The sequence below is a fragment of the Meles meles genome, chromosome 9 (assembly GCF_922984935.1).
Source record: "Meles meles chromosome 9, mMelMel3.1 paternal haplotype, whole genome shotgun sequence".
Lineage (NCBI taxonomy): Eukaryota > Metazoa > Chordata > Mammalia > Carnivora > Mustelidae > Meles > Meles meles.
In genome coordinates, this window is record NC_060074.1 from 96,429,074 (window position 1) to 96,455,149 (window position 26,076).

The 26,076-nt window shown below is 36.0% G+C and overlaps 1 protein-coding gene across 6 annotated transcripts in view; it reads left to right on the top strand.

Moving 5' to 3' along the window:
- The window catches only part of ZRANB3 (zinc finger RANBP2-type containing 3), a 317,775-nt gene that overhangs the window by 248,790 nt on the left and 42,909 nt on the right, over window positions 1-26,076 (top strand). For 5 of the 6 annotated variants that reach the window (XM_046019609.1, XM_046019610.1, XM_046019612.1 and 2 more), the window contains 4 exons: window positions 8,185-8,304; window positions 10,519-10,638; window positions 14,049-14,228; window positions 15,693-15,845. In XM_046019609.1, coding sequence (XP_045875565.1) covers window positions 8,185-8,304; window positions 10,519-10,638; window positions 14,049-14,228; window positions 15,693-15,845 — 573 coding nt within the window. The remainder of the gene's footprint in view (window positions 1-8,184; window positions 8,305-10,518; window positions 10,639-14,048; window positions 14,229-15,692; window positions 15,846-26,076) is intronic. The other variant, XM_046019611.1, reaches the window with a different exon arrangement.

Genomic DNA, 26,076 nt, shown 5'->3' on the forward strand with positions numbered 1-26,076 from the left:
GAGCCATGGGCAAGTGGGAAGGGGCAGCTGAAGATAGATTTTTAGCCTTTCTTTTGTGAGGGTGGGTGGGAGGTGAATAAACAGTGCATATTCTCTTTTACTTTTATACTTTCCTTTCCTCTTATAAGATCATTTTAAAAGATAAAAGATAAGTCTCAGATAAATTAGTAAGAAACAGTGTAAAGTGAACGAGATAAATGCATTAAAAACAAGAGAAGCAGAGAAGGTACTGATTGGAGAATGGCCAAATAAAATGTGATCTATCCATACAGTGGATTATTATTTGGCAATAAAATGAAATTAAATACTGATACATACTACAACATGGATTGAAAACATTTAAGATTACACTATATTAATCATTTTACATGGAATGTCCAAAGGTGTCCACTTCATAAGGACAGAAAGTCAGTTAGTGTTTGTCTCAAGCTAGGGTCTGATGGCTGAGAGGTGAAGGGTTTCTTCTTAGGATAATGAAACTATTCTAAAACTGTGGTGATGAATATACCACTCTGTGAGTACCCTAAAAGCCACTGAACTGTATACTGTAAATGGGTATATGAATTATATCCCAATAAAGGTGTTGTGTTTAGGGGAGTTTTGTTTCTGTAAAGAACCCAGCTTCTTCTGGCTTTTGCTTTGGCTATGGTAGTTTGCTGCTTATCCTTATTGGCTTCAGTAGTACCCCAAGATGGCTGCTGCAATTCCTTATATCAAGTATGAACCATAATGTCCAAAGCAAGAAAAAGCCTTCCTGAGGGTCCCTTTGTCAGTGAGGATATTTTTGGAAGGTCCCTGCAGACTTCTTCCATTTATTTATTAGTCATAGATCACTTAGAGGGAGAATAGAAGTACTATGCTTGTTGATTAAGAACGTCTTGGTCCTGAAGACGTTTTCTTAAAGCATATGGCCACCCCATATGTAAATAAAACTGCATTTGCTCTGGAGCCTAAGGACTTCAGAATTTAAGGAGTAGCTTCTTCTTTTTTTTTTTTTTTTTTTTTTGGTAATATTTTTTATTTATTTGACAGAGAGAAATCACAACTAGGTAGAGAGGCAGGCAGAGAGAGAGGAGGAAGCAGGCTCCCTGCGGAGCAGAGAGCCCAATGCAGGGCTCGATTCCAGGACCCTGGGATCATGACCTAAGCCAAAGACAGAGGCTTAACCCACTGAGCCACCCAGGCGCCCCAGGAGTAGCTTCTTTTATGCTCACACTCCCTCAATTGGAATTCATAGCAGCTACACAAAACAATAGTTCTGTTACTTATTAAAATGGTATAGAAGACTTCATTCACGATCCTTGCAAAGGAATCAGCTTTTTTTTACAGTTGTGGAAAGAGATAGGTAAACTCTGAATACAATAAGAACCAGTGGGGATTTATAGCCACTGAGCTGGATAGGGAAGGGGGTCAATGAATGCAAAATTACTAAGAGGAGACATTAAGAGCAGGGGGATTCTTGCTCAAGGTAGACCAAGGACTTAGACATCATAAGTGTGGGATGAGGAACTTTATCAGATATCAAAGATTGATCAGGTAGCAAGGGTAGGGGCTTTCTTAACAAACTGACTCATCAGGATTTTTGCTGAGATGGGGCTGTTGTAGGCCTAGCCAGGATAGGCTGAGGCCTAGTCAAGAGGGCCTGGGGAAACCCAACTAAAGTTCGGTCAAAAAGAGACTGTGTCATAGTGCACATTTGACGGTTTTTTCTTTATTATTTCTCCCTTTTATCTTTTGAGTAAAAGCTGACAATTTAATATCAAGTAAGTTTCATCGGATCTTAATGCAGTTTAGGTTTTTCTCTAACTACTTTTACTTCGAAAAGTACGATGTACACCTACTCACTAAAACAGAAATTTAGGAAATAAATTTAGCACATATTCTCTTCATTTCTGCATTTCTTTAAATGAGATGTAGTGTGTAGTACTTGTTATGTAATTTAGAGCTTGGACTAACAGACAGTTTTAGTAAGATAAGATGGTGAACACAAACATTTTTTCGACTTCTACAAAACTTGCTCTGGCATAACCAAATGCCGATCGGGACCTGCTATTCCACATAATTTGTATTTGAGATAGTTTGAAAGCAAATCCTGCTCAGCTTAAAATATGACAATGAAATGACAGGTTTTTTAATTTAATTTTATTTTTTTCAGTGCTGCACAATTCATTGTTTATGCACCACATGCAGTACTCCATGCAGTACGTGCCCTCCTTAATACCCACCGCCAGGCTCATCCAGCCCCCCACCCTCCTCCCTCCAAAGCCCTCAGTTTGTTTCTCAGAGTCCACAGTCTCATGGTTTGTCTCCCCCTCTGATTTCCCCCAACTCACTTCTCTTCTCCATCTCCCAGTGTCCTCCATGTTATTCCTTATGCTCTACAAGTAAGTGAAACCATATGATAATTGACTCTCTCTGCTTGACTTATTTCACTCAGCATAATCTCTTCCCAGTCCAGTCCATGTTGATACAAAAGTTGGGTTGGAGGCATAATACTCCTTTGTATATATGAACCATAACTTCTTTATCCATTCACCTGTTGAAGGGCATCTTGGTTCTTTCCACAGTTTGGTGACCGTGGCCATTGCTACTATGAACATTGGGATACAGATGGTCCTTCTTTTCACTACATCTGTATCTTTGGGGTAAATACCCAGTAGTGCAGTTGCAGGGTCATAGGGAAGCTCTATTTTTAATTTCTTAAGGAATCTCCACACTGTTTTCCAAAGTGGCTGCACCAACTTGCATTCCCACCAACAGTGTAAGAGGGTTCCCCTTTCTCCACATCCTCTTGTTTACTGTCTTGTTGATTTGGCCATTCTAACTGGTGTAAAATGGTATCTCGGTGTGGTTTTAATTTGAATCTCCCTGATGGCTAATGATGATGAACATTTTTTTCATGTGTCTATTAGCTATTTATATGTATGTCTTCTTTGGACAAGTGTCTGTTCATGTCTTCTGCCCATTTTTTGACATGATTATCTGTGTTGAGTTTGAGGAGTTCTTTATAGATCTTGGATATCAGCCCTTTTTCTGTAGTGACAGTTTAAATTAGAATAAAATCAGAACAATCCCTTGTATAGTACATTTTAAAATGTACTCCTTTGCAGTCCCATATTAAGAACCTAAAAAAAAAATACTAGAGTTTATTTGTTAATAGACATTTTGGTTCTCTTTCTCATAGGAAGCAAGGTCTCAGTGATGGTTAAGTTACCAGGCTAGTCCCATGAGACTGTTTAGCCCATTATATAATTGAACTTCATAATGTTAATATTAACTGTAAGCCTTTCTAAACCAGTGATTAGAAAGAGTGGGGAACAGGAGGCTTGAGCTTTGACATCAGCAGCTTTCTGTTGTAATGAGGAAGGGGTGATAGCAGTGGAGGGGACTCTGGCAGAAATAGTTTGCTCTTCAGGCAGGGAATGCATCTGAGCCTGGGGGTACAGTGGTTGTATAGTTTTAAGTCTGCAGTGGGTGGCAAATGGATGTACCTTAAAAATACTCCAACTTGACATGTGTTTTTTGAAAGACTTATCACAGTAAATACAGCACTTTAGTCAAACAAGCAGTTTATTAAAGTGGTTCAGTTCCCATAGCAACATATCTGGAATTCATAGCTCCTTATTTTGAGAGGACTTCATTTCACTCTCTGAGGCACTGAAATCCAAGGCTAAAGTTCTTAATGGCCTCCAGTCTCATTGGATGATGAATTTCTTTTGTTTGGAAAATTTATACATATAAAATATAACTTGCAAAATCAGTTCTGTGACTTCATGGTGATGTGTATTAATTTTAAATAAGTATTTTTCCATTTGGAAATGCCCCTCTTTAAATTTTTTTTATTACCAAAACTACATATGATCATAGTTTAATGAGGAAAACAGCTATTTCAAAAAAATAAGTCTTCTAAAGTTATTCCCCAGAGGCAACCGTTTTCTGTTCTTTTATTGTTTTGTTTTGTTTTTTCAAGTATTTACTTCAAATCCCTCAGCAACATGTTTATATTGCTTCTTGGTTTGTATTACTGCTTGCTTTGTAATTTTAGCTGTCATCAAATATTTGAGTCTCCACATACTCGAAAATGGCTTTATTCTACTTTTATAATTGATTTTTAATTTGGCTGGGTATAAATTCTTAGAAATAATTTTCTCTCAGAATTTCTAGTACTGATGTTGAGAAATCCAATGCACTTCAAAGCTTTTATTCTATTTTAATTCTTTTCCTCCACTCCCTGGAAACTTATAGAATTATGTCTTTGTCCCCAGTGTTCTAAAATTTCATGATGATTGATCTTTTACTAGGTCCATTTTCATCCATTGTGAAGGATCCTCAGAGGACCTATTCCATTTTCGATTTTGGAAACTTAGGCCCTTAAGTTCTGTAAAACTTTTATTATTTCTCTGATTATTTTCTTGCCTCTGTTTTCTCTGTCGTTTCTATAAATTTTATTATTTATGCATTGCCTTCTTGTCTTGATCCTTTTAACTGTCTTATACATTAAAATTTACTCTATTATTTTTCATCTACTTCCTGGAAGATTTTTTTAACCTCACAACCAGTGAATTTTTAATTTCTGCTATTATACTTTTTTTTTAAAGATTTTATTTATTTATTTGACAGAGATCACAAGTAGGCAGAGAGGCAGGCAGAGAGAGAGAGGAAGGTAAGCAGGCTCCCTGCAGAGCAGAGAGCCCAATGCGGGGCTCGATCCCAGCACCCTGGGATCATGACCTGAGCCGAAACCAGAGGCTTTAACCCACTGAGCCACCCAGGTGCCCCTCTGCTATTATACTTTTAATTTCCAAGAGTATTTCCCTTCTTTTCTCCCTTAATCATTCCCTTTTGGGGGCATCCTGTTGTTTTATAAATGTAGTATCTTCTAGTTACGCTGACTGGAAACTCGGTACATGGATATGGCTTAGAGACCATGGCCTTCAGTAAAGGGCAGTCTGGCTGGATGTCTTACGAAGGAACCTCTCTGTCAGAATCCTTAGTCTTTTCTCCGTGGCTTGTCTGATTCTCTAGAAAACAATCATTTTCTATGATTCTGCTCTCCTATGTAGAAGGCATAAGCTTCTTTATCTTTTGGGGGACATGGGAGAATAAGAAGGCTGAGGGAGAAGGCAGATGTCAGCATTTATTATGTAATTTTTATTTAATCCCTTTGATACTGTAGAAGGTATCCAGATACCTTCTCTTTTACCCTCTCCAGAAAATAAATCTCTACTTTCTGCCAGAGTAGGTTGGAGAAGTACTCTGTCATCTGGAATGGGTACAGAGAGAATATAGACCAGTGTTGCACATAATCAACTACTTAAATATTCTTTGACCAATCTTCCTGTTTTAGCCACACCCCCAACCTCTCACTTCCCCTGGAATAGTTTCCTAAGCCTTTTTTACATTACCATATTCTAACCCACATGCTTCTCAACTTTCCATATTGCTACCTTGGGAGCTGTCAGGTTGGCCAATAATTACCAAATGAATTTTTAGTTTCCAGAGTTTTCTTTCTGTTTCTTTTTTAAGATTTATTTATTATATAGAGAGAGAACACGCATGTACAAGTTGGGGGGGTGGTGAGATAGTGGGAAAGAATCCTAAGCAGATTCCTCACTGAGAATAGAGCCCTATGCGAATCTTGATCTCATGATCTAAGCTGAAATCAAGAGTCACTGCCTAACTGACTGAGCCACCCAGGCACCCCTAATTTCCAAAGTTAACCCTTTCCGATTCTGTCTGTACACCTTGCTATACAGCAGTGAGGGGGAGTCTAGGTCAAATGTGTTCAGCCTGCTTTCTTTACCCTAAATTTCTAAATAATTAATTTTTAACAGTTAAGAGGCTATATTCATGTTTTAGATTTAATTGATGCTCTAAATTTAATTCCTATTTAATTCATCTCATATTCTCATTCTTTTTTTGTACTAGATTAATTTTTTTTAAATTTCTTCTCAGCGTAACAGTATTCATTGTTTTTGCACCACACCCTGTGCTCCATGCAATACATGCCCTCCCTAATACCCATCACTTTGTTCCCCCAACCTCCCACCCCCCACCCCTTCAAGACCCTCTGGTTGTTTTTCAGAGTCCATAGTCTCTCATGGTTCACCTCCCTTTCCAATATCCCTCAACTCCCTTCTCCTCTCCATCTCCCCATGTCCTCCATGTTATTTGTTATACTCCACAAATAAGTGAAACCATATGATAATTGACTCTCTCTGCTTGACTTATTTTGCTCAGCATAATCTCTTCCAGTACCATCCACGTTGCTACAAAAGTTGGGTATTCATCCTTTCTGATAGAGGCATAATACTCCATAATGTATATGGACCACATGTTCCTTATCCATTCGTCCATTGAAGGGCATCTTGGTTCTTTCCACAGTTTGGCGACCATGGCCATTGCTGCTATAAACATTGGGGTACAGATGGCCCTTCTTTTCACTACATCTGTATCTTTGGGGTAAATACCCAGTAGTGCAATTGCAGGGTTATAGGGAAGCTCTATTCTTAATTTCTTGAAGAATCTCCACACTGTTCTCCAAAGTGGCTGCACCAACTTGCATTCCCACCAACAGTGTAAGAGGGTTCCCCTTCCTCCACATCCTCTCCAACATACGTTTCCTGTCTTGCTAATTTTGGCCATTCTAACTGGTGTAAGGTGATAGATATCTCAATGTGGTTTTAATTTGAATCTCCCTGATGGCTAGTGATGATGAACATTTTTTCATGTGTCTGATAGCCATTTGTATGTCTTCATTGGAGAAGTGTCTATTCATATCTTCTGCCCATTTTTTGGTATGGTTGTCAGTTTTGTGTGTCATATTCTCATTCTTAATAGGTAACTTGTCCTCGAGTTAACTAAGAAAAGTCTTTTTAATCTGAGCTTTCTTGATTTTCTCCTTTCTACTTCACAGTTTCTTCATTTGTCCCCCTGTGCTCTCAGACCTCCCTCTGTTCTCTTCATCCTATCACTCCAACCTCTTCTACAACCTTCTCCGTCCTGGAGACAAGCTAAATGCCTTTATTTTCCATTTCTCTTTGCCTGTATACACCGTACATGGCCTGTTCTTAAACCTGTCAAAGTTTCTTAGTTAAGAAAATGAATGAATCAACTTTCCTTAACCCTGAAGCTCCAGTCCAGCTTTCTTATTTTTTAGTTTTTAGTTAGATAACCCTATTCCACTTTGTCTTTTATATGAGCTTTTTTGAAAATTACTTTCTAAACAAAACCACCAACCCCTTTTTCGCCACATCCTAATTGACTATTTTCCATCAAAACTTTTTCTTCTCATTCTTGTTTTGTTCTTGTTTTACTTCTCAGAATTGTTGGTTGTTTCTTTCCCGTCTCTTGTGTCCTTTTTCCCTTAGATGTGGTCCTCTCTTTCGCTAGGTTACCTAGAGAACAAAGCAATTGAAAGTTCATAGAAATTTTTGACTTTTGGAAAGTTTTTTTGTTTTGTTTTGTTAAAATAAAATGATGTGATTTTTTAATTTTTAATTTCTAATTTATTTTTATTTTTTCTCACCATAGCACATACCCTCCCCAATGTCTATCACCCAGCCACCCCTCTAGTTCCATTCATGTCATTGCAAATGGCAAGATTTCAAATTTTTGATGGCTGCATAATATTCCATCATATATATATATCACGTCTTCTTTATACATTCATCTGTTGATGGACATCTAGGTTCTTTCCATACTTTGGCTATTGTGGACATTGCTGCTATAAACATTTGGGTGCACGTGCCCCTTTGGAAGTGATGTAATTTTTTTAAATTATTTTTATTAACATATAATGCATTCTTTGCCCCAGGAGTATAGGCCTGTGAATCATCAGGCTTACACACTTCACAGCTCTCACCATATCACATACCTTCCCCAGTGTCCATAACCCAACCACCCTCTCCCTACCCCCCCCCAGCAACCCTCAGTTTGTTTTGTGAGATTAAGAGTCTCTGATGGTTTGTCTCCCTCCTGATCCCATTTTTTTCATTTTTTCCTTCCCTATCCCCAAACCTCCCTCCTTGCCTCTCAAATTCCTTATATCAGAGAGATCATATGATAATTGTCTTTCTCTGATTGACTTATTTCGCTCAGCGTAATACCCTCTAGTTCCAAGTGATGTGATTTTTTTAATAAAGATATATATACCATTAATAAGGTTTAACTTTTAATATTTAGGCAGGTGCTGTAAAGGACTATATTAAGATGATGCTTCAGAATGATTCACTGAAGTTTCTGGTTTTTGCTCATCATTTAAGCATGCTCCAAGCTTGCACAGAAGCAGTCATAGAAAACAAGGTATGTTATCATTTTTCTATAAAATACTTTTTAGGATGCAGGTTTTTAATATGCTAAACATTAATTGTAGTCTTGTAATTTGAGGGTTCTTTGGCCTTCTTTAAATGATGATATTTTCATTATGATTAGATTTTTTTCTTGCTAATTATACTAATATCATATTATTATTATGTTGATGGTAAACTATTAAACTTTTTCTTTTATTCCAGGATTATAATTTTCCACTGAACTAATTATCTGGATTGATTAAAAATATGCTGACTTGATAGGATATATTGTGAATTCCATTATTGTTACCCGATATACCATTTGAGACTGGTGTAGACAGTTAAAAATTAAAATTTTTAATTTACCTGCAAGTTAGGCTTAAAATATAGGTGATGTCAAGGGAAAACAGAATGAATTCAGCCAATTTTAGTCCAGCTGCAGTCACACCTTTTAAATTTCCAGGGAACATACTCTGTAGAGTATGAATAGAGTAAGATTTATTACAGGTAAGTTTGAAACAGATGGGCCAGGTACCCTCTCCAGTAAGCTCCCCAAACCTGCTGGCCTTGCTGCATTAGTCTTTTCTATCAGTGACAGCATCTGCCCTGTTTTCTTTCAGAGTTTAAATCTGGTATCTCTCTTTATGTGCTGAGGGCTTTTAGAGATGCTCAGAAACAGCCAGAAGAAATTTCCTGACAAATCGTGTGAACTTAATATACATATAGCAGCAGAACCGCTTGCCTATGTAGGTAGAGTTTTTAAGTGGAAGAATTAAACCATGTTTTTTAAAACTTTGTATACATTTTTTGAACATTTGCCAGTATGTTTATTAATATTACCAAAGAAGTAATCCTAGTGTTTCCTTCATAGGAGGATTGATGACAATATAATAAAATGCTATCTGTGAAAAGGTGCTCTCACACTGATTATAATATCATATCTTTAAAATGCCTTTTGAGGGAAGAGTTACTTAACCTTAGAAATATTTTTTAATGATTAGGCAATAAAATTAAATTCATAATATTTTCTATTCTGATTCCATTAAGCTTGAAACTAAAACTACTAGGATCTATTCTAAGTATAGCAGTCTATTCTCTCCACTTCTCCTTTACTGGTATGTTTAGAATCCCATTTAGTATCACTGTCCATTAGAAACAGTAGGTAGTCATGGGTTGGAGGTGAATCTCGCCCAAAGTCTCCCTAGCCTGGCTATGTGTGTTTTCTTTAGAAAAACTGTTGGAAGATTTTATAATCTCCCTTATGGGATTTTAATGGATCACTGGTCAATGTGTATCTGTTTGTGAAGACATAGAAAGTTAATATGGGGCATTCTATTTAATGATTAACTATTTCCTTATGAAAGTGAGTATTTGTGTGTCTCAACTATATAAGGTTATATTTTCCATAGAAGTGAATAAGTAAATGAGACTATTTGAAATTCATGACGTAATACTGAATTTTAGAAAGTTGAGTAATGAGTGCTTTTTAGCTACTTTAACACACAGTGATTGCTCCCTTTTCCTAACCCAAATTATTCCTAGAAGACAGCACTGTTGAGTTTAGCACTTACTGTTTCCCTACTTTTTAAAAATGTGTGTGAGTGTCTTGGTTCCCCAATTCAATGGAGGTGACCGTATCACATATTTCTGTTAAGCTTAGGAAAGCAAAAAAAAAAAAAAAAGAGTTCAAATGGTATACTAAAAAATATATTTTCCCAGTTAATATTAGGATATTTCAGAAGTAAATGCACTGTTCTTCATGAATTCGTAATAATATGGGTAAAAACCTCTTTCTCTCTTTTCCCCTGTCTGGCTTTATTTTTACTTTGGAATCAGTGAACCTGTAACTTTCAAGTTAATTTGATCCATCATTGAAAGTTTGCGTATGAATTCACACAGAATTTTACTAAAGGCATTAGCTTAATTCAGTGATGATTTATGGAGCTCCTGTTACATACAAGGCATTGCACTTGGCATTGATGTTATGAGGATGAATTAGACATCGATCCTCCTGTCAAGGAGGTGAAAAGATTTAAAAATACGGAATTGTCATAAGAAGCTATTAAGAAACTTGATTAAAATTCTTCTTATTTAACATTTACTAACATTTCATCTTACCCCATTTCTATTTTATTATTTGAGCATAAAAATACGATATAAAACATATTAAATGAGATGGGTGCATAGGGTTTTGTGCTAATTTTGCCATTTCCCTTGTTGATACTAGGCTCGGTACATTAGGATAGATGGCAGTGTTCCATCTTCAGAAAGAATACATCTAGTTAATCAGTTTCAAAAGGATCCTGATACTCGTGTGGCTATCCTAAGCATTCAGGCTGCTGGCCAGGTAAGAAATTCCAGGAGGAGATTATGCTAAGTAGAATAAGTCAGGCAGAGAAAAGTCAATTATCATATGGTTTCACTTATTTGTGGAACATAAAGAAGAGCATGGAGGACATTAGGAGAAGGAAGGGAAAAATGAAGGGGGGCCATTGGAGGAGGAGATGAACCATGAGAGACTGTGGATGCCAAGAAACAAACTGAGGGTTTTAGAGGGGAGTGGGGGCTGAGGAAGAGGGGTTAGCCCAGTGATGGATATTAGGGAGGGCATGTATTGCATGGAGTACTGGGTGTTATACGCAAACAATGAATCATAGAATACAACATCAAAAACTAATGATGTACTATATGATGACTAACAAAACATAATAAAAAAATATATAATAAAAAAAAGAGGTCAGTGTCATGAAAAAAAAATGTCCATGACATTATTGAATCCCTAAACCAGTTGCAGAATAGTACATACACTGTGACCTCGTTCCTATATTTTAAAATTCAAAAGAACATAGATGTATATATTTGTTAAAATTCACAAGATGCTAAATTTAAAATTGGTGCTTTCTATTTTATGGAAATTATACCTCAATAAAGTTTATCAAAAGAAAAAAAAATTCAGGCATAAATTTGATAATGTCATTAAGATAATAAAATGGTCATTAACCATAATTATAACTTTATATCAAGATAAAGGTGTAATAAATATTCTGCTTTGGAGAGACAGAAAGTATAATAGAAGGAGACCTCAACAACTCTGACTCAAATCTTCTTAAATTTTCAAGGAAAGAATTTCCTAGATGAGTATAGTTAATTTAATCCTAATATTTTTCCATTACCTTTTTTCTTTTTTCCTAACTTTGAATTTGCATAGAATTTTCCTTTCTTTTTCAACATTTCCTTGGCAATTTGGCATCTTTTCTGGTTCCATACAAATTTTAGGATGGTTTGTTCCAGCAACTATGAAAAGTGCCATTGATATTTTGATCAGGATGGTGTTGAAAGTATAGATTGCTCTTATAGCACTTACCTTACTTGATTGGTTTCACCAGAGCCTGTGAGGCAAGGTGACCTGAGGGAAAAGAACTCTTCTGTCTGAGGACTTTTTATGGAGCACCTCTGGTTTGACCCTTGGGATTGGATTTGGGTGCAAGTAAATGAAAACCCAAATTAAGAATGACTCAAATACACAAAGTTTAATTCTCTCCTGCAGACAGTCCAAGGTTAGCATGGTGGTTCCACAAAGTCCTTAAGGCTTAAGCCTCTCCAGCTTTCTGCTTTACCACTCCTAGCAGATACCTCTTATTTAAGAGAGCTGCTCTAGTTCCTCCATCAGATCTGTGATCCAGGCCACCGACTGGAGAAAGGCATGCATCATTGCTTCACTTCATTCACCTGCAGTTAGCCCCTTGGTTACAGCTAACTTCAAGAGAAGCTGGGAAAAGTAGCCTTTATTTCGCCTAGTCACACTGAAAATCAGGTGTTACATTACAAAGAAATAAGAACCAAATAGCTGCTATGAAAGATAGTGACAGTTTCTGCCACTCCAGAAGGGGGATCCTTCTGGACTTTTTTTCCTGCTAACGTTCTACAATATTTTGATATAAATTCCCAAGCCATGATATTTAACATAGGGAAAAGTGATTGAACATATTTTCTGTGCATCCAGCCTGATATATAGTAGATCTGCCGACTCTGGAATCTGAACCAGGGCCAAAGATCTGCTTTTAGCCAGGTAATTGATGTCTATAAAATTGTATATAGAGAGAAACTCCATGAGGATTTAGAAGTTCGAGAACTCACCAGGAGTTCTTATCAAAAGGAGGGTTGTCTCAACACTTCCCTCATGTTGGATTAAATCTCTAGCAGTCTAAGTTTTATATCTGTTAGAATATTCCAGCCAAAGAGAATGTCATCAAAAAGAGCTTAAAATTAGAAATGGAGTACTCATAGCATGGGAGAAGAAAAGTAGAAGGAAGCCAGCCAGGCAGGAGGATCTGGGGGTGGCTTGATAAAAGACCTTCTGAAATTAAGATTGTTTAAGGCATCCATATTTTATTCAAGGCTGTATTCCTGAGGACCTGGTATAATTCAAAACTCATATATTTGAACACTCATATGTTCATAGGAATAAAGGAAACTAGAAAGGGCTTTGTTCTTGGGGCATGTGAATCTTCCATTGTAGTTCAGTAGTATGTTAGAGGGCCTTGGGTCTTGCCAGCATATTTCCCCTTTATTCTTGTATAGGTGTTCATCCCTCTTTAAATATTATTAACACACTTAAAGGTGTTCATCCCTCTTTAAATACTACTTGTTATTTTCCAGCGTCATCTTTCATGTTTTGTGGTGTTTCCTGTCCTAAATATCAGCACAGTTTAGCTTGATGGTTGTTGGCGTTCCATGTTTTTATCACTTCTAACTTCTGTTCCTAAGTGATGGGTCTTTAGTGAATTTTTCAGCTTGAGAACTCTTGCCACCATTTCATGAATGCTAATAATAATGTTATGTGATATAAAAATATTTTAAGTTAAAGCAATGTAAAAATAACAGCACAGCAGTCACAAAAGTCATTCTCTGATAGAAGTTCCAGGGCATATGAACAGCAGCATGGATTAGATGATTTTTTCAAAGGATGGTAGGTATTTCTTCCAACCACAGAACATCACTTACTAATGTGTGACAATAGCTTAAGTATGCTTCACGTTTCACCAACCTTTCAACTTTAAAATCATGCATTTTTGAAAACACTCTTAATTCGAGGAGATTTGCAGTATTTTTCATATAGTGATTATACAAGAAGACCTAGTTAATACTTAATAATGTCACACTATTTCAAACTGATGTAAAATGCAATTGCACAAAAAATCCAATTGTGTTATATATATTGAGATAGAAGCCAGTAAACTTAAGGGTGTTTGAGATGTAACATGAGAAATTTCATAGGAAGAGATCAGTGTGACTGAAGACATGATTTTCCTGCTTTATAGGTTACACAATGAATTAAATGAATAGAGGAAGTCATTGCTCTCTGCCTAGTTGCTATGGATACCATGTGTTAGAAATTATATTCTCATTTATAATGTATTTTATCAGATTTTCCAGTGGTAATGTGAATCCAGTCCTCATCAGAGGATAAAGTGATTTTGTTTATGTATATATCTATCAAACTAACTTTTGAAATATTGAAATACCTTTTAAATATGTTTTTTGTAGTTCACCTGGACATTTGCAGTAAGCCGTCTTCATTTGCCTTTCATGAATTAAATTTTCTTAATTTGGCTTAAAATGAAAGACTGATTTATTTTTAAGTCCTTTAGCTTTCTTTTGTTCATTTAACATGTTCAGAAAGACTTTATTATATCTGGCTCTGTGTCACATTTTCAGTTTATTTGCATCTCAGTTTCTTCACTTTATTTTGCTTAGGGTTTGACATTTACTGCTGCAACTCATGTTGTATTTGCTGAGTTGTACTGGGACCCTGGACATATCAAACAAGCAGAAGACCGGGCTCACCGAATTGGACAGTGCAGTTCTGTGAATATTCACTACCTTGTTGCAAATGGGACTCTAGACACCCTTATGTGGGGAATGTTGAATCGAAAGGTAAAGCTTGAATTCAAACCAGGTTACCTTTTTTTCAAAAAATTTTTTATTACTTTTTTAAAATTAACATATAATGTATTATTAGCCCCAGGGATACAGGTCTACGAATCGTCAGGCTTACATACTTCCAGCACTCACCATAGCACCTATCCTCCCCAATGTCCATTTTGTGGAGCCTACGTAAGTTAAGAGGCTGAGTTGTAGTGTTTTCAGGCAAAGGATATTCAAGTACACTAAGATAGTGATGTTAATAGGAACCAAGGTTAGAGAAGTCTTCAGTTGGTAGTACCTTACATATCCTCTCCATTAAGGGAGAGATGTGCACTTACATGTGTTTTTACTGTCTTCCATGGCCTTCATCTACTATTTTAGAGATCAGAAGAGGATGAGCTAGCAAGGAACAATAACAGTGTCAAACCCCAAGTCCTTTTTGTAAGCTAAGAATAAACCCTTACAAGGAAGGATTGAGTTCCTGGGTAAGTTTGAACAGAGGACAGTCTGTACCTGGACCCCAGAATGGGTAGGAGGGATGTCGCTTGTTCTGTCCACTCAACTGTCTCGTCTCCTCCCCAGCCTGGAGAGGTATTCATAGAAAGGATTTGACTAATTATTAGTTATTATATTATTATATATATATTATATTATATATATATAATATATATATTATATATATAATATATTATAATATATTATATTATATTATTATATTATATATATAATAATATATATATATTATTAGATGTTTTTCAAGCACTGAGTATATATATATATTCAAAATGGCCAATTATGTGGGTTCAGTTTCAAAGTTTATAAATATTAGAATAAAATTTTTTTTTTAAGTCATACATTTTATTTATTTTTTCAGTGTAACAGTATTCATTCTTTTTGCACAACACCCAGTGCTCCATGCAAAACGTGCCCTCCCCATTACCCACCACCTGTTCCCCCAACCTCCCACCCCTGACCCTTCAAAACCCTCAGGTTGCCCCAACCTCCCACCCCTGACCCTTCAAAACCCTCAGGTTGTTTTTCAGAGTCCATAGTCTCTTATGGTTCGCCTCCCCTCCCCAATGTCCATAGCCCGCTCCCCCTCTCCCAATCCCATAGGAGAAGAGTAAATGAAACAAGATGGGATTGGGAGGGAGACAAACCATAAATGACTCTTAATCTCACAAAACAAACTGGGGGTTGCTGGGGGGAGGTGGGATTAGAATAAAATTTTTATGAGAAAAGCAATAATATAACTTCTCTGGTTAGACATTTTCCTCATTAAATATGGGAATCATCTACTTGGCAATTTGATTGTAATTTTGAAATATTTTATTACTGAAGTCCATGATAGGTTGAAACACTAAGTTTCTCTGGTGAATTGCTTGTGGTTTAAATGCAAAATCAGGTCACTGTTTAGTAAGTGGCAGCTGTAAGAGAACCTTTGTAAAATTCATATGCTTCTTCACTTTACAGACACAAGTTACAGGGAGCACACTGAATGGTAGGAAGGAGAAACTTCAGGTTGAGGAAGGTGATAAGGAAAAATGGGACTTCCTGCAGTTTGCTGAAGCTTGGACTCCAAATGAAAGCTTCGAAGAGCTCAGGAATGAAGTTTTGTTCACTCACGTAAGATTATATGACAAATTCTTTTCTTTTTTTTAAGTTTTAATGTCCTAAAACTATAACTTTATTGTATTTTTTATAGCAAATTTTGATTATGCTGTTGAAAGGAGATTCCACATAAAGCTGGAAAACCTCCTAGAGCCACAAGATGACATTGAAAGGAGGCTGCGCCAGTGGCTTGTATCTTCCAACAGTTAATGCCAGTGCTCACTGTTATCCTTAGAAAAGCAGACTCAATAGAATCCAGACTTCAGAAGAAAATGTAGGTGGCTATATGTACAATCAAGAGGACAGGGGAGAATGTATAAATTTGCCAAAAGTGGAACACAAGCAGGTCACAGACTCTGTAAAAACATTTGTATTACAATGTCCAAAGTATATAAGAATTTATACAATGTAATTAGTAAAATACAAACAAGCCAACAGAAAAATAGGCCAAGAATGTGAGCATTAGAGGACACCTGAATAACCAATATGCATGGAAAGAAGCTCTGCCTCACCAAAATAAGGCAAACTATAAAGGCATTTTCCCTTGACAATTACTAAGTAATCAGTGGTGTGGTGTTTTGAGATTATGTGGTTATCCTGTGTCCAAAACCTTTCATCCAGTAGTCTTAGCATTCACTGTGATCTTTGTCTGAGTCATTTTGAAATAGTGGTTTTTCTATTTCTATCTTTGCTTCTATATTTATTAGTTGGCATTTTTCTGTAAAGATGAACTTTATTTTTCCTCATTTAAAAAATATATCACTGGGGCGCCTGGGTGGCTCAGTGGTTTAAGTCTCTGCCTTCGGCTCAGGTCATGATCTCAGGGTCCTGGGATCGGGCCCTGCATCGGGCTCTCTGCTCAGTGGGGAGCCTGTTTCTCCCTCTCTCTCTCTGCCTGCCTCTCTGCCTACTTGTGACCTCTCTCTCTGTCAAATAAATAAATAAAATATTTTAAAAATATATATATATCACTAGAACTTGGGATAACAGTAACAGAATTGTTACTATTACTGTGTTATAATTCTTTACCTTTTTTCTTTTTTTTTCTTTATATCTGGCTTATGGAAACACCTTTCTTTCTTTTCTTTTTTCTTTTTCCTTTTTCCCCTTTTCTTTTATTTTCTTTTTATGCAAGTCCCTACATTGTTCTGAGTGCTTTCTAGCTTTTCAACAAACAATTTGCGATTGACCTTGTATTTTCTTTGCCCCAGTCGTGGAGCTGGACATTTCTTTAGAGAGTCCTGATTCATTTAACTGGGGAATGATACTTAGCAATCAGGATTTTTTTTGTTAATTCCTCTGGATATCATCACTTCTGAGCTATTTTCAGTGTATAGAGCGATTTATACACATATACACATTTTTGCATGGATAGGTTAATATGTATGTGTATGTATATGTGTGCATTTTTAGTTCAAATGTTCACTCTAATACTCCAGTTCAAATCCAACACCACCAGGTTCTTTTTCACCTTCGCCATATATCCACGCAGACATAAGTATTTATGTTTCCCTTATCCAACAAGCAAGAACTCTTGTTCCTGACTTCATCATCATATTTGCTCAGTGGCTCTGTCCTTCCATACATGCAAAATACTTTTAAAATAACTACACTAATAGCATACTTTACACCTACTAGATTGGCAACAATGAAAATATTTGACATACCAAAAATGTCAGCAACATTTCATATGCCAAACTCTCATATACTGCTAGGTAGGCATATAAGTTGTCATAACTCCTTTGAAGAGCAATTAGACAATATCTGGTGAAGCTGGAAACGCTCTCCAACCAAACTATTCCATTTCTAGGAATATATTTTTACCTGTGGGTATAAGGATACATGTACAAGGATGTTTATTGAATCCATTTTTGGAATGCCAAAGATTGGAAACAACCAAAATACTCATCAGTAGGTGAATGACTACTTAATATTGTTAAGAAGGGAGCCTAGGGGGCTCAGTTGGTTAAGCATCTGCCTTCAGCTCAGGTCATGATTCTGGAGTCCTGGGATCGAGCCTCACATCAGGCTCTCTGTCAGTGAGGACCCTGCTTCTCCCTCTCCCTCTCCCCTCTGCTCATGCTTGTGCTCTCGCTCAAATAAATAAGTAAAATCTTAAAAACTAAAAAAAAAAAAAAATTTTAATATTCTTAAGATACCATTTAGAAGTTAACATGAATGAATTAGATTTATATATTTTAACATGACCAGATTTTGAAAGCATATTATTTTTTAAATGCATAGTACATAAACATACACACACAAATAATATTAGGTATTTATATATGTATATTTAATCAAATATATAAACCTAGATTGGAAAATCACATATACTTGTAATATTGATTTTATGTGGAAGGAGGAGAATGGTTCTAGGGAAGAATAAAAAAATGTAATGGCAACTTCAACAGAAATATTTTATTTTAAAAAAGAATAGGAAGTAAACCTTACAATATTAGTATTTGAAAATCTTGAATGGTGGTATGTCTCTGTATAATACCAAATACTATCAAAGTCCATATATAACTGAATAAGAAATTGTACATTAGAAAAGCTTAGTCATTCAGAATGTCTGGGTTTTTTTCCTAATCCTCTTGGTGCAATATGGTGTGAGAGTTAGGAGGAGTTTAAAATTTTCTTTTTAATTTGAGCATAGTTGACACACAGTGTTACATGTGTACAAAATACAGTTTTAGGTATACAAAACAGTGATTTGAAAAGATTATGTATTATGCTATGTTCTCCACAAGTGTAGCTACTAGCTGTCCCCAGGCATTTCTATTATAGTATCATTGAATATTCTTTATGCTGTGCCTTTTATTCTTGTGACTTATTCATTCAGTATGGGGAGTTTAGTTTTAATTTTTTAAAGAATTGATCTTATAGAAATAAAAGTAAAGTCTGGAAAGTTTAGTTCCATAGGAAGAAACAATGTTTTTTATGTGAAATCTTACTATATTTTTTCTGTATCTTATTTAGAGCTAGTACTTTTTTTTTTTTTTTTTAAGGATACTGGAATGTATTCTGTCAAATATTGCTTAAAAAAAAAAGAGGGATTGGGGCGCCTGGGTGGCTCAGTAGGTTAAGCCTCTGCCTTCGGCTCAGGTCATGATCTCAGGGTCCTGGGATCGAGCCCCGCATCGGGCTCTCTGCTCAGCGGGGAGCCTGCTTTCTCCTCTCTCTCTGCCTGCCTCTCTGCCTACTTGTGACCTCTGTCTGTCAAATAAATAAATAAAATCTTTAAAAAAAAAAAAAAGAGGGATTACTTCTAAGACTTTTTTCTTTTGTTTAAAAACTACTCTCCTTTTGTTAGTGTTTCTATGTTTTGGTCTATTAAAAAATGAATAGGTATTTAAAATCCTAGATATTTTAAAAAAATATAAATAAAATTATAATTTGTAGCTGTTCTCTAAAACTACCAAACTATTAAATTATATTTAAGGGTTCATTTTTAAGATAGTATTAAGAATTTGAACTGTATCTTCCCACAGATATACATGTTTACTGTTTTTAAGTGTATCTGAAGAAAAACATATATCTATGTAACAAAGTTTTTTTTTTAATCACCCAATTACCTTTACCAAATCTTTCTTTCATGAATCAGGTGTTTTTCTTTCACACTTTAGTATTGCCTTACACAGATTTTTCAATGCATGTCATTTTTTTAACAGCAAATATTTTTAAAAATTTTTTACTGTGATAAAGTTGGTATATAACATTGTTTCAGGTATATAACATAATAGTTCAATTTTTGTATACACTACAAAATGATTTTCACAGTATGTCTCATTACCCACAGTCACCATACAATTAACCTCCCTTACCCATTTCAGCCATGCCCCAGGTCTTTTTCCTTCTAATAACCACCAGTGTGTTCTCTGTATCTATGAACTTGGTTTAGTTTAGTTTGATTTGGTTTTTTAGACTCTGCACATAAGTATGGTATTTGTCTTTCTTTGTCCAAATTATTTCACTTAGTATAATACCCTCAAGGTCCATTCATATTGCAAATGGCAAGAGTTCCTTTTTTATAGCTGAATAGTAGTCAGTGAATATATATAGACAATACATTTTCCTTATACATTCATTCATCAGTGACTATTTGGGTTGCTTCCATATCTTGGCTATTGTAAATAATGTTGCAATGAATATAGAGGTGCATGTATCTTCTCAAATTAGTGTTTTGTTTCTTGGGATAAATGCCCAGAAGTGGAATAGTTGAATCATATGATAGTCTATTTTTAGTGTTTTTAGTACTCAACATACTGTTTTCCATAGTGGCCCCACCAATTTACATTCCCATCAACATACACATTTGTTCCCTTTTTCCACATCCTCACCAACACTTACTTTTTCTTATCTTCTTGATAATAGCCATTCTAACTGGTGTGAGATGATAGCTCATTGTGATTTTGATTTGTATTTCCCTTATAATTAGTGATACTGAACATCTTGTTAGTGCCTCTTGGCCATCTATATGTCTTCTTTTTTTCTTTTAATTCATCTGTATGTCTTCTTTGGAAAAATATCTCTAAATTTTCTGCCCATTTTTAAATTATATTGTTTGTTTTTCTGCTATTGATTGAGTTCTTTATATATTTTTTCTATTAACCTTTATCAGATATATGATTTACAGATATATTCTCCTATTTAGTAGGTTGCCTTTTCATTTTTTTTTAAAGATTGTATTTTATTTATTTGACAGAAACACAGCTAGAGAGGGAACACAAGCAGGGAGAGTGGGAGAGGGAATGGCAGGCTCCTAACTGAGCAGGGAGCCCAAGGCGGCTCTCGATCCCAGGACCCTGGGATCATGACCTGAGTGGAAGGCAGATGTCCCTGCCTTTTCATTTTGTTGATGATTTCCTTCACTGTGTAAAAGCTTTTCAGTTTGATGTAGTCCCATACTTATTTTTGCTTTTGTTGCCTTTGCTTCACTGTCAGATCCAAAACTTTAACTCCACGACCAATGTCAAGGAGCTTACTGCTTATGTTTTCTTATACTTTTATGGTTTCAAGTCTTATATTGACGTCTTAATCAATTTTGAGTTAATATTTATGTATAGTATAAGACAGTAATCTAGTTTCATTCTTTAATATGTGATTGTACAGTTTTCCTAACACCATTTATTGAAGATACTATTCTCTCCCCGCAGTATGGACTTAGCTTCTTTGTCATAAATTAGTTGACTGTAGATATGTGGGATTTTATCTGTGCTCTCTATTCCATTGATCTGTGTGTCTCTTTTTATGCGAATACCATGACTGTCTTGATTACTGTAACTTTACACTATAGTTTGAAATTAGGGTGCCTGTTACCTCCACCCTATTATCTCCACCTTTGTTCTTCTATCTCAAGATTGCTTTAGTTATTTGAGGTCTTTTGTGGTTCCACACAAATTTTAGGATTATTTGTTCTGGTCCCGTGAAAAATGCCAGTGGGGTTTGATATGAATGTATTAAACATCTAGATTGCATTTTTATGAGCACAGAATATATTCCAATTTATTTGTGTCTTCTTCAGTTTCTTTCATCGGTGTCTTACTAGTTTTCAGTGTACAAGCCTTTTCCTGTCTATGGATAAATTAATTCATAGGTATTTTATTCTTTTGATGCAATTGTAAATGGGATTTCTTTCTTTTTTTTTTTTAAGATTTTATTTATTTATTTGACAGACGGAGATCACAAGTAGGCAGGGAGGCAGGTAGAGAGTAAGGGGGAAGCAGGCTCCCTGCTAAGCAGAGACCCTGATGCAGAGCTCGATCCCAGGACCCTGAGATCATGACCTGAGCTTAAAGCAGAAGCTTTAGCCCACTGGGAGTTATAATTCTATGTTGACTAAAAGTGGTGAGAGTGGGCATTCTTGTCTTGCTCCTACTCTGAAGAGGAAGAAATTTTCAGCTTTGCCTCATTGAGTATGATGCTGGCTGTGGGTTTGTCATAAACGGCCTTTATTATATTGAGGTATTTTCCTTTTGTTGAGAGATTTTATCATAAATGAATATTAGATTTTGCTAATGTAGTATAATTATTAATTTCTGGATTTTGAACCATTCCTGCATCCCTGGAATAATTCCTACTTGATCATCATGTATCTTCCTTTTTATGTATTATTGAATTCTATTTGCTAATATCTTAATGAGGATTTTTGCATCTATGTTCTTTGGGGATGTTAGCCTGTAGTTTTCTTTTTCTGTGGTGTACTTGTCTGGTTTTAGTATCAGGGTAATGCTGGCCACTTAAAATGAATTTAGGAGCATTTCCTTCTCTTTAGTTTTTGGAAGAGTTTGACAAGTATGTTTTTAAATTTTCTTGAATGTTTGGTAGAATTCATCAGCGAAGCCATCTCTTCCTAGACTTTTGTTTGTTGGGAATTTTGTAATTTCTGATTCAGTCACTGCATTATTAGTCATCTGTCTACTCACATTTTCTATTTCTTCATGGCTCACTCTTAGAAGATTGTATGTTTCTAGGAATTTACTTCTTGTAGGTTGTACAAGTTGTTGGCCTATAATTATTCGTAATAGTCTCATATGATCATTTGTATTTCTCTGGTAACCATTGTGGCTCCTCCTCTTTCATTTTTTATTTCATTGGAGCCCTCTCTTTTCTTGAGTCTAGCTAGAGGTTTGTCCATTTTTTAAAAAGATTTTATTTATTTATTAGAGAGAGAGAGAGCACACAAGTGGCATGAGGGGAAGTGGGGGAAGCAGGCTCCCCAGTGACCAAGGAGCCCAATGCAGGACTCGATCCCAGGACCCTGGGATCATGACCTGAGCTGAAGGCAGACGCTTCACCAACTGAGCCTCCCAGGCACCCCAAGATTTATCAATTTTATATACCTTTTCACTAAAACAACTCTTGGTTTCATTGATCTTTTCTGTTGTTGTTTTTTTAAAGTCTCTATTTCATTTATTTCACTCTGATCTTTATTATTTCCTTCCTTTTAATATTATTTCCTTCCTTCCTTTGGGCTTTGTTTGTTCTTTTTCTAGTTCCCTTAGGTGTTCCTTTAGACTGAGATTTTTCTTTTGGTAGTCCTGTATTGCTTGAATTTTCCTCTTAGCGCCTCATATCCTGCATTCTGTAGATTTTGTTGTATTTATAGATATCTTGACATAAAGATATGTCATATTTCTCTTTTCATTGTCTCATGGTACATTTTTATTTCCTCTTTGATTTCTTCATTGGCCCTTGGTTGTTGAGTAACATGTTGTTTGATATCCATCAATTTATGATTTTTCTAATTTCCTGTTTGTATTATATTTCTGGTTTCATACCATTTTGATTGGAAAAGATGTTTGGTATGATTTCAGTCTTCTTAAATTCATTGAAATCTATTTTGTAACCTAACGTGATCTGTCCTGGAAAATACTTCATGTGTACTTGAGAAGAATGTAGTCTACTGCCTTTGGATTGAATGTTCTGTAATATCTTTAAAGATCATTTGATCTTGGGTGCCTGAGTGGCTCAGTCAGTTAAGCATCCAACTCTTGATTTCCGCACAGGTCAGATCTCATGGTTGCAGGATCAAGCGCCATGTGGTGTTCTGTGCTGGAGCCTACTTGAGATTCTCTCTCTCCCTCTCCCTCTGCCCACTGCCCTCCTTGTGCTCTCTCCTATTCTCTCTGTGTCTCAAGAAAAATATTAAAAAATAAGGACCATTTGATCTAGTGTGTCATTTAAGACCAGTGTTCTCTTATTGCTTTCCTGTCCAGATAATCTATCCAGTTGTATAAGTGTGGTATTAAAGTTTCCTACTATTATTGTATTGCTGTCAATTTCTTCCTTTAGGTTTTTAATACTGGCTTTGTATATTATGGTCCAACCTTGTTGGGTACATAAATATTCACAAATGTTATATCATCTTATAGGATTGACCCCTTTATTATTACATAATATCTTTCTTTTTCTTATATGACAGTCTTTGTTTTAAAGTCCATTTTGTCTGATATCAGTGTGGCTATACCAGCATTCTTTTAGTTCCCATATATGTGGAATATATTTTTCTAATCCTTCACTTCTAGTCATTCGTGTCCTTAGATCTGCTGTGAATCTCTTATAGGCAACATATAGATGGGTCTTGTTTTTTCAACCATTCAGGTAGTCTGTCTTTTGACTGGAGGATATCATCCACTTATTTATAGTAATTATTGTTAGGTATGTACTTATTGCAATTTTGTTAATTCTTTTCGGACTTTTATCATAGTTCCTCTCTTTTCCTTTCTTCTTTTGCTCCCTTTTCTTGCAGTTTGATGACTTTCTTTAATGTTGTGTTTAGATTCCTTTCTCATTATCTTTCATGTACCACTATAGGTTTTCACTTTGTTATTACCATGGGTTTACATATAATGGCCAATATATATGGCAGTCTGTTTTAAGGTATAGCAGCTTAAGTCTGAATGCATTCTAAAAAGTCTACATTTTTCATGCACCCTCATCCCTATATTTTATGTTTTTGATATGTTTATATCTTTCTTTGTTGTGTATCCCATAACTAATTGTCATAGTTAGAGTTGCTTTTACTGTTTTTGTCTTTTAACCTTCATACTAGTTTTATAAGGGGTTAATTTAATAAGGGATTGCATATATTTGCCTCTCCAGTGATATTTTTCTTCATATGTTTTGTCATTGTTGTTGTTGTTGTTACTAATTAACACCTTTTCAGCTTAAGGAATTCCCTCTAACATTTCTTGTAAACCACAGGTTTACAAGATCAGTGGTGATTAATGCCCTTAGCTTTTGCTTTTCTGAAAAGCTCGTTATTTCTCCTTCAGTTCTGACTAATAACCTCTATTGGGTAGAGTATTCTTGGTTGGAAGTGTTGTCCTTTCTGGACTTTGAATATATTTTGCCACTCCTTTCTGGCCTGTAAATCTTCACCTGAAAAAATCAGCTGATAGTCTGATGGGGGCTCCCTTTTTTGTAACCAGTGTTCTCTTGATGGTTTTTTGTTTAAGAGAGGGGGAGGGACAGATGGAGAGAGAGAGCAGGGAAAGCAGGTTCCACATGGGGCTCAATCTCACAACCCTGAGATTGTGACTTAAGCTGAAATCAATAGTCAGACACTTAACCACCTGAGCCACCCAGGCAACCCTTCATGCTGCTTTTTGAGATTTTTTTCTTCATCATTGACTTTTGACATTTTAATTATAATGTGTCTTGGTGTGTATTTCTTTGAATTCATCTTACTTGGAATTCTCTGAGCTTCCTGGAAATGGATATCTATTTCCTCACTCATGTTAGGGACGTTTCTGGCTATAATTTCTTCAGAAAAGTTTTCTGCCCTTTCTCTCTTCTTTTTGTGGGACTCCTGTAATGCAAACATTCCCCTGATGTTGTACCATGAGTCCCTTTGGCTGTCTTCACTTTTTAAAAATTCTTTTTCATTATTGCTCCTTTCTTTGAGTGAGCTCCACTTCCCTGGTTTAGGTTGCTCTTCTGTTCTTCTGCATAATCTAGTCTGCTGTTGAACCCCTTTCATGCATTTTCAGTTCAGTTCTTTTTTTTTTTTTTTCAGTTATTGTATTCATCTTTCTGTGACTTCTGCTTGATACTTTCTTCTGTTTTCTGTCTCTTTGTTGAAATTCCCCTCTGCTCATCTATTCTTCTCCAACGTTTGGTAAACATCTTTATGACCATTATTTTGAACTTCTTATCAAGTAAATTACTTACATCCATTTCATTAAGATTTTTTTCTGAGGTTTTATCTTGTTCTTTCATTTGGCCCTGCTTTCTCTGAGTCTTGAAGGACTTACCTTGTGTAGGTGATGAACCTTATCGTTCAGTCTTGCCCTAGTTTTTTGTTTTCTCTTGTACCTTTGTTATTGTCTAAGCAGCCTGAATTATTCTTCATGAGTCCCACTTTGGATGGTGTAAGCATTTGAAAGGGAGAGACCTCAGTCAGAATCTCATTTCAGGCTGAGCAGAAACCAGACCCTGACAGCTGATTTTTTAAAGTTTGCAAATATATTCGGTCCTGTGGGATGGTACTCATAATCCCTGGAGCTGTGCCCTGGTGGCATTTGCACACTGGAGCTCCAGACAAGTAGATAAGCTCCTTGCTAGGGGTTACCAGCAAATGGTAGTGAGGCCTGGGAAGAGTAGAGCTGGTGTCTCGCAGCCTACATTCCCAGAGAATTCCTCTGTTGCATCTAGTTCTGTGGTAAATCTGTAGTCTGTCCCTCAGTCTGACCCTCTAGGGCTTGTAACAAAGCCTTTTTCAAAGGCAGACTGAGCTTGGTTT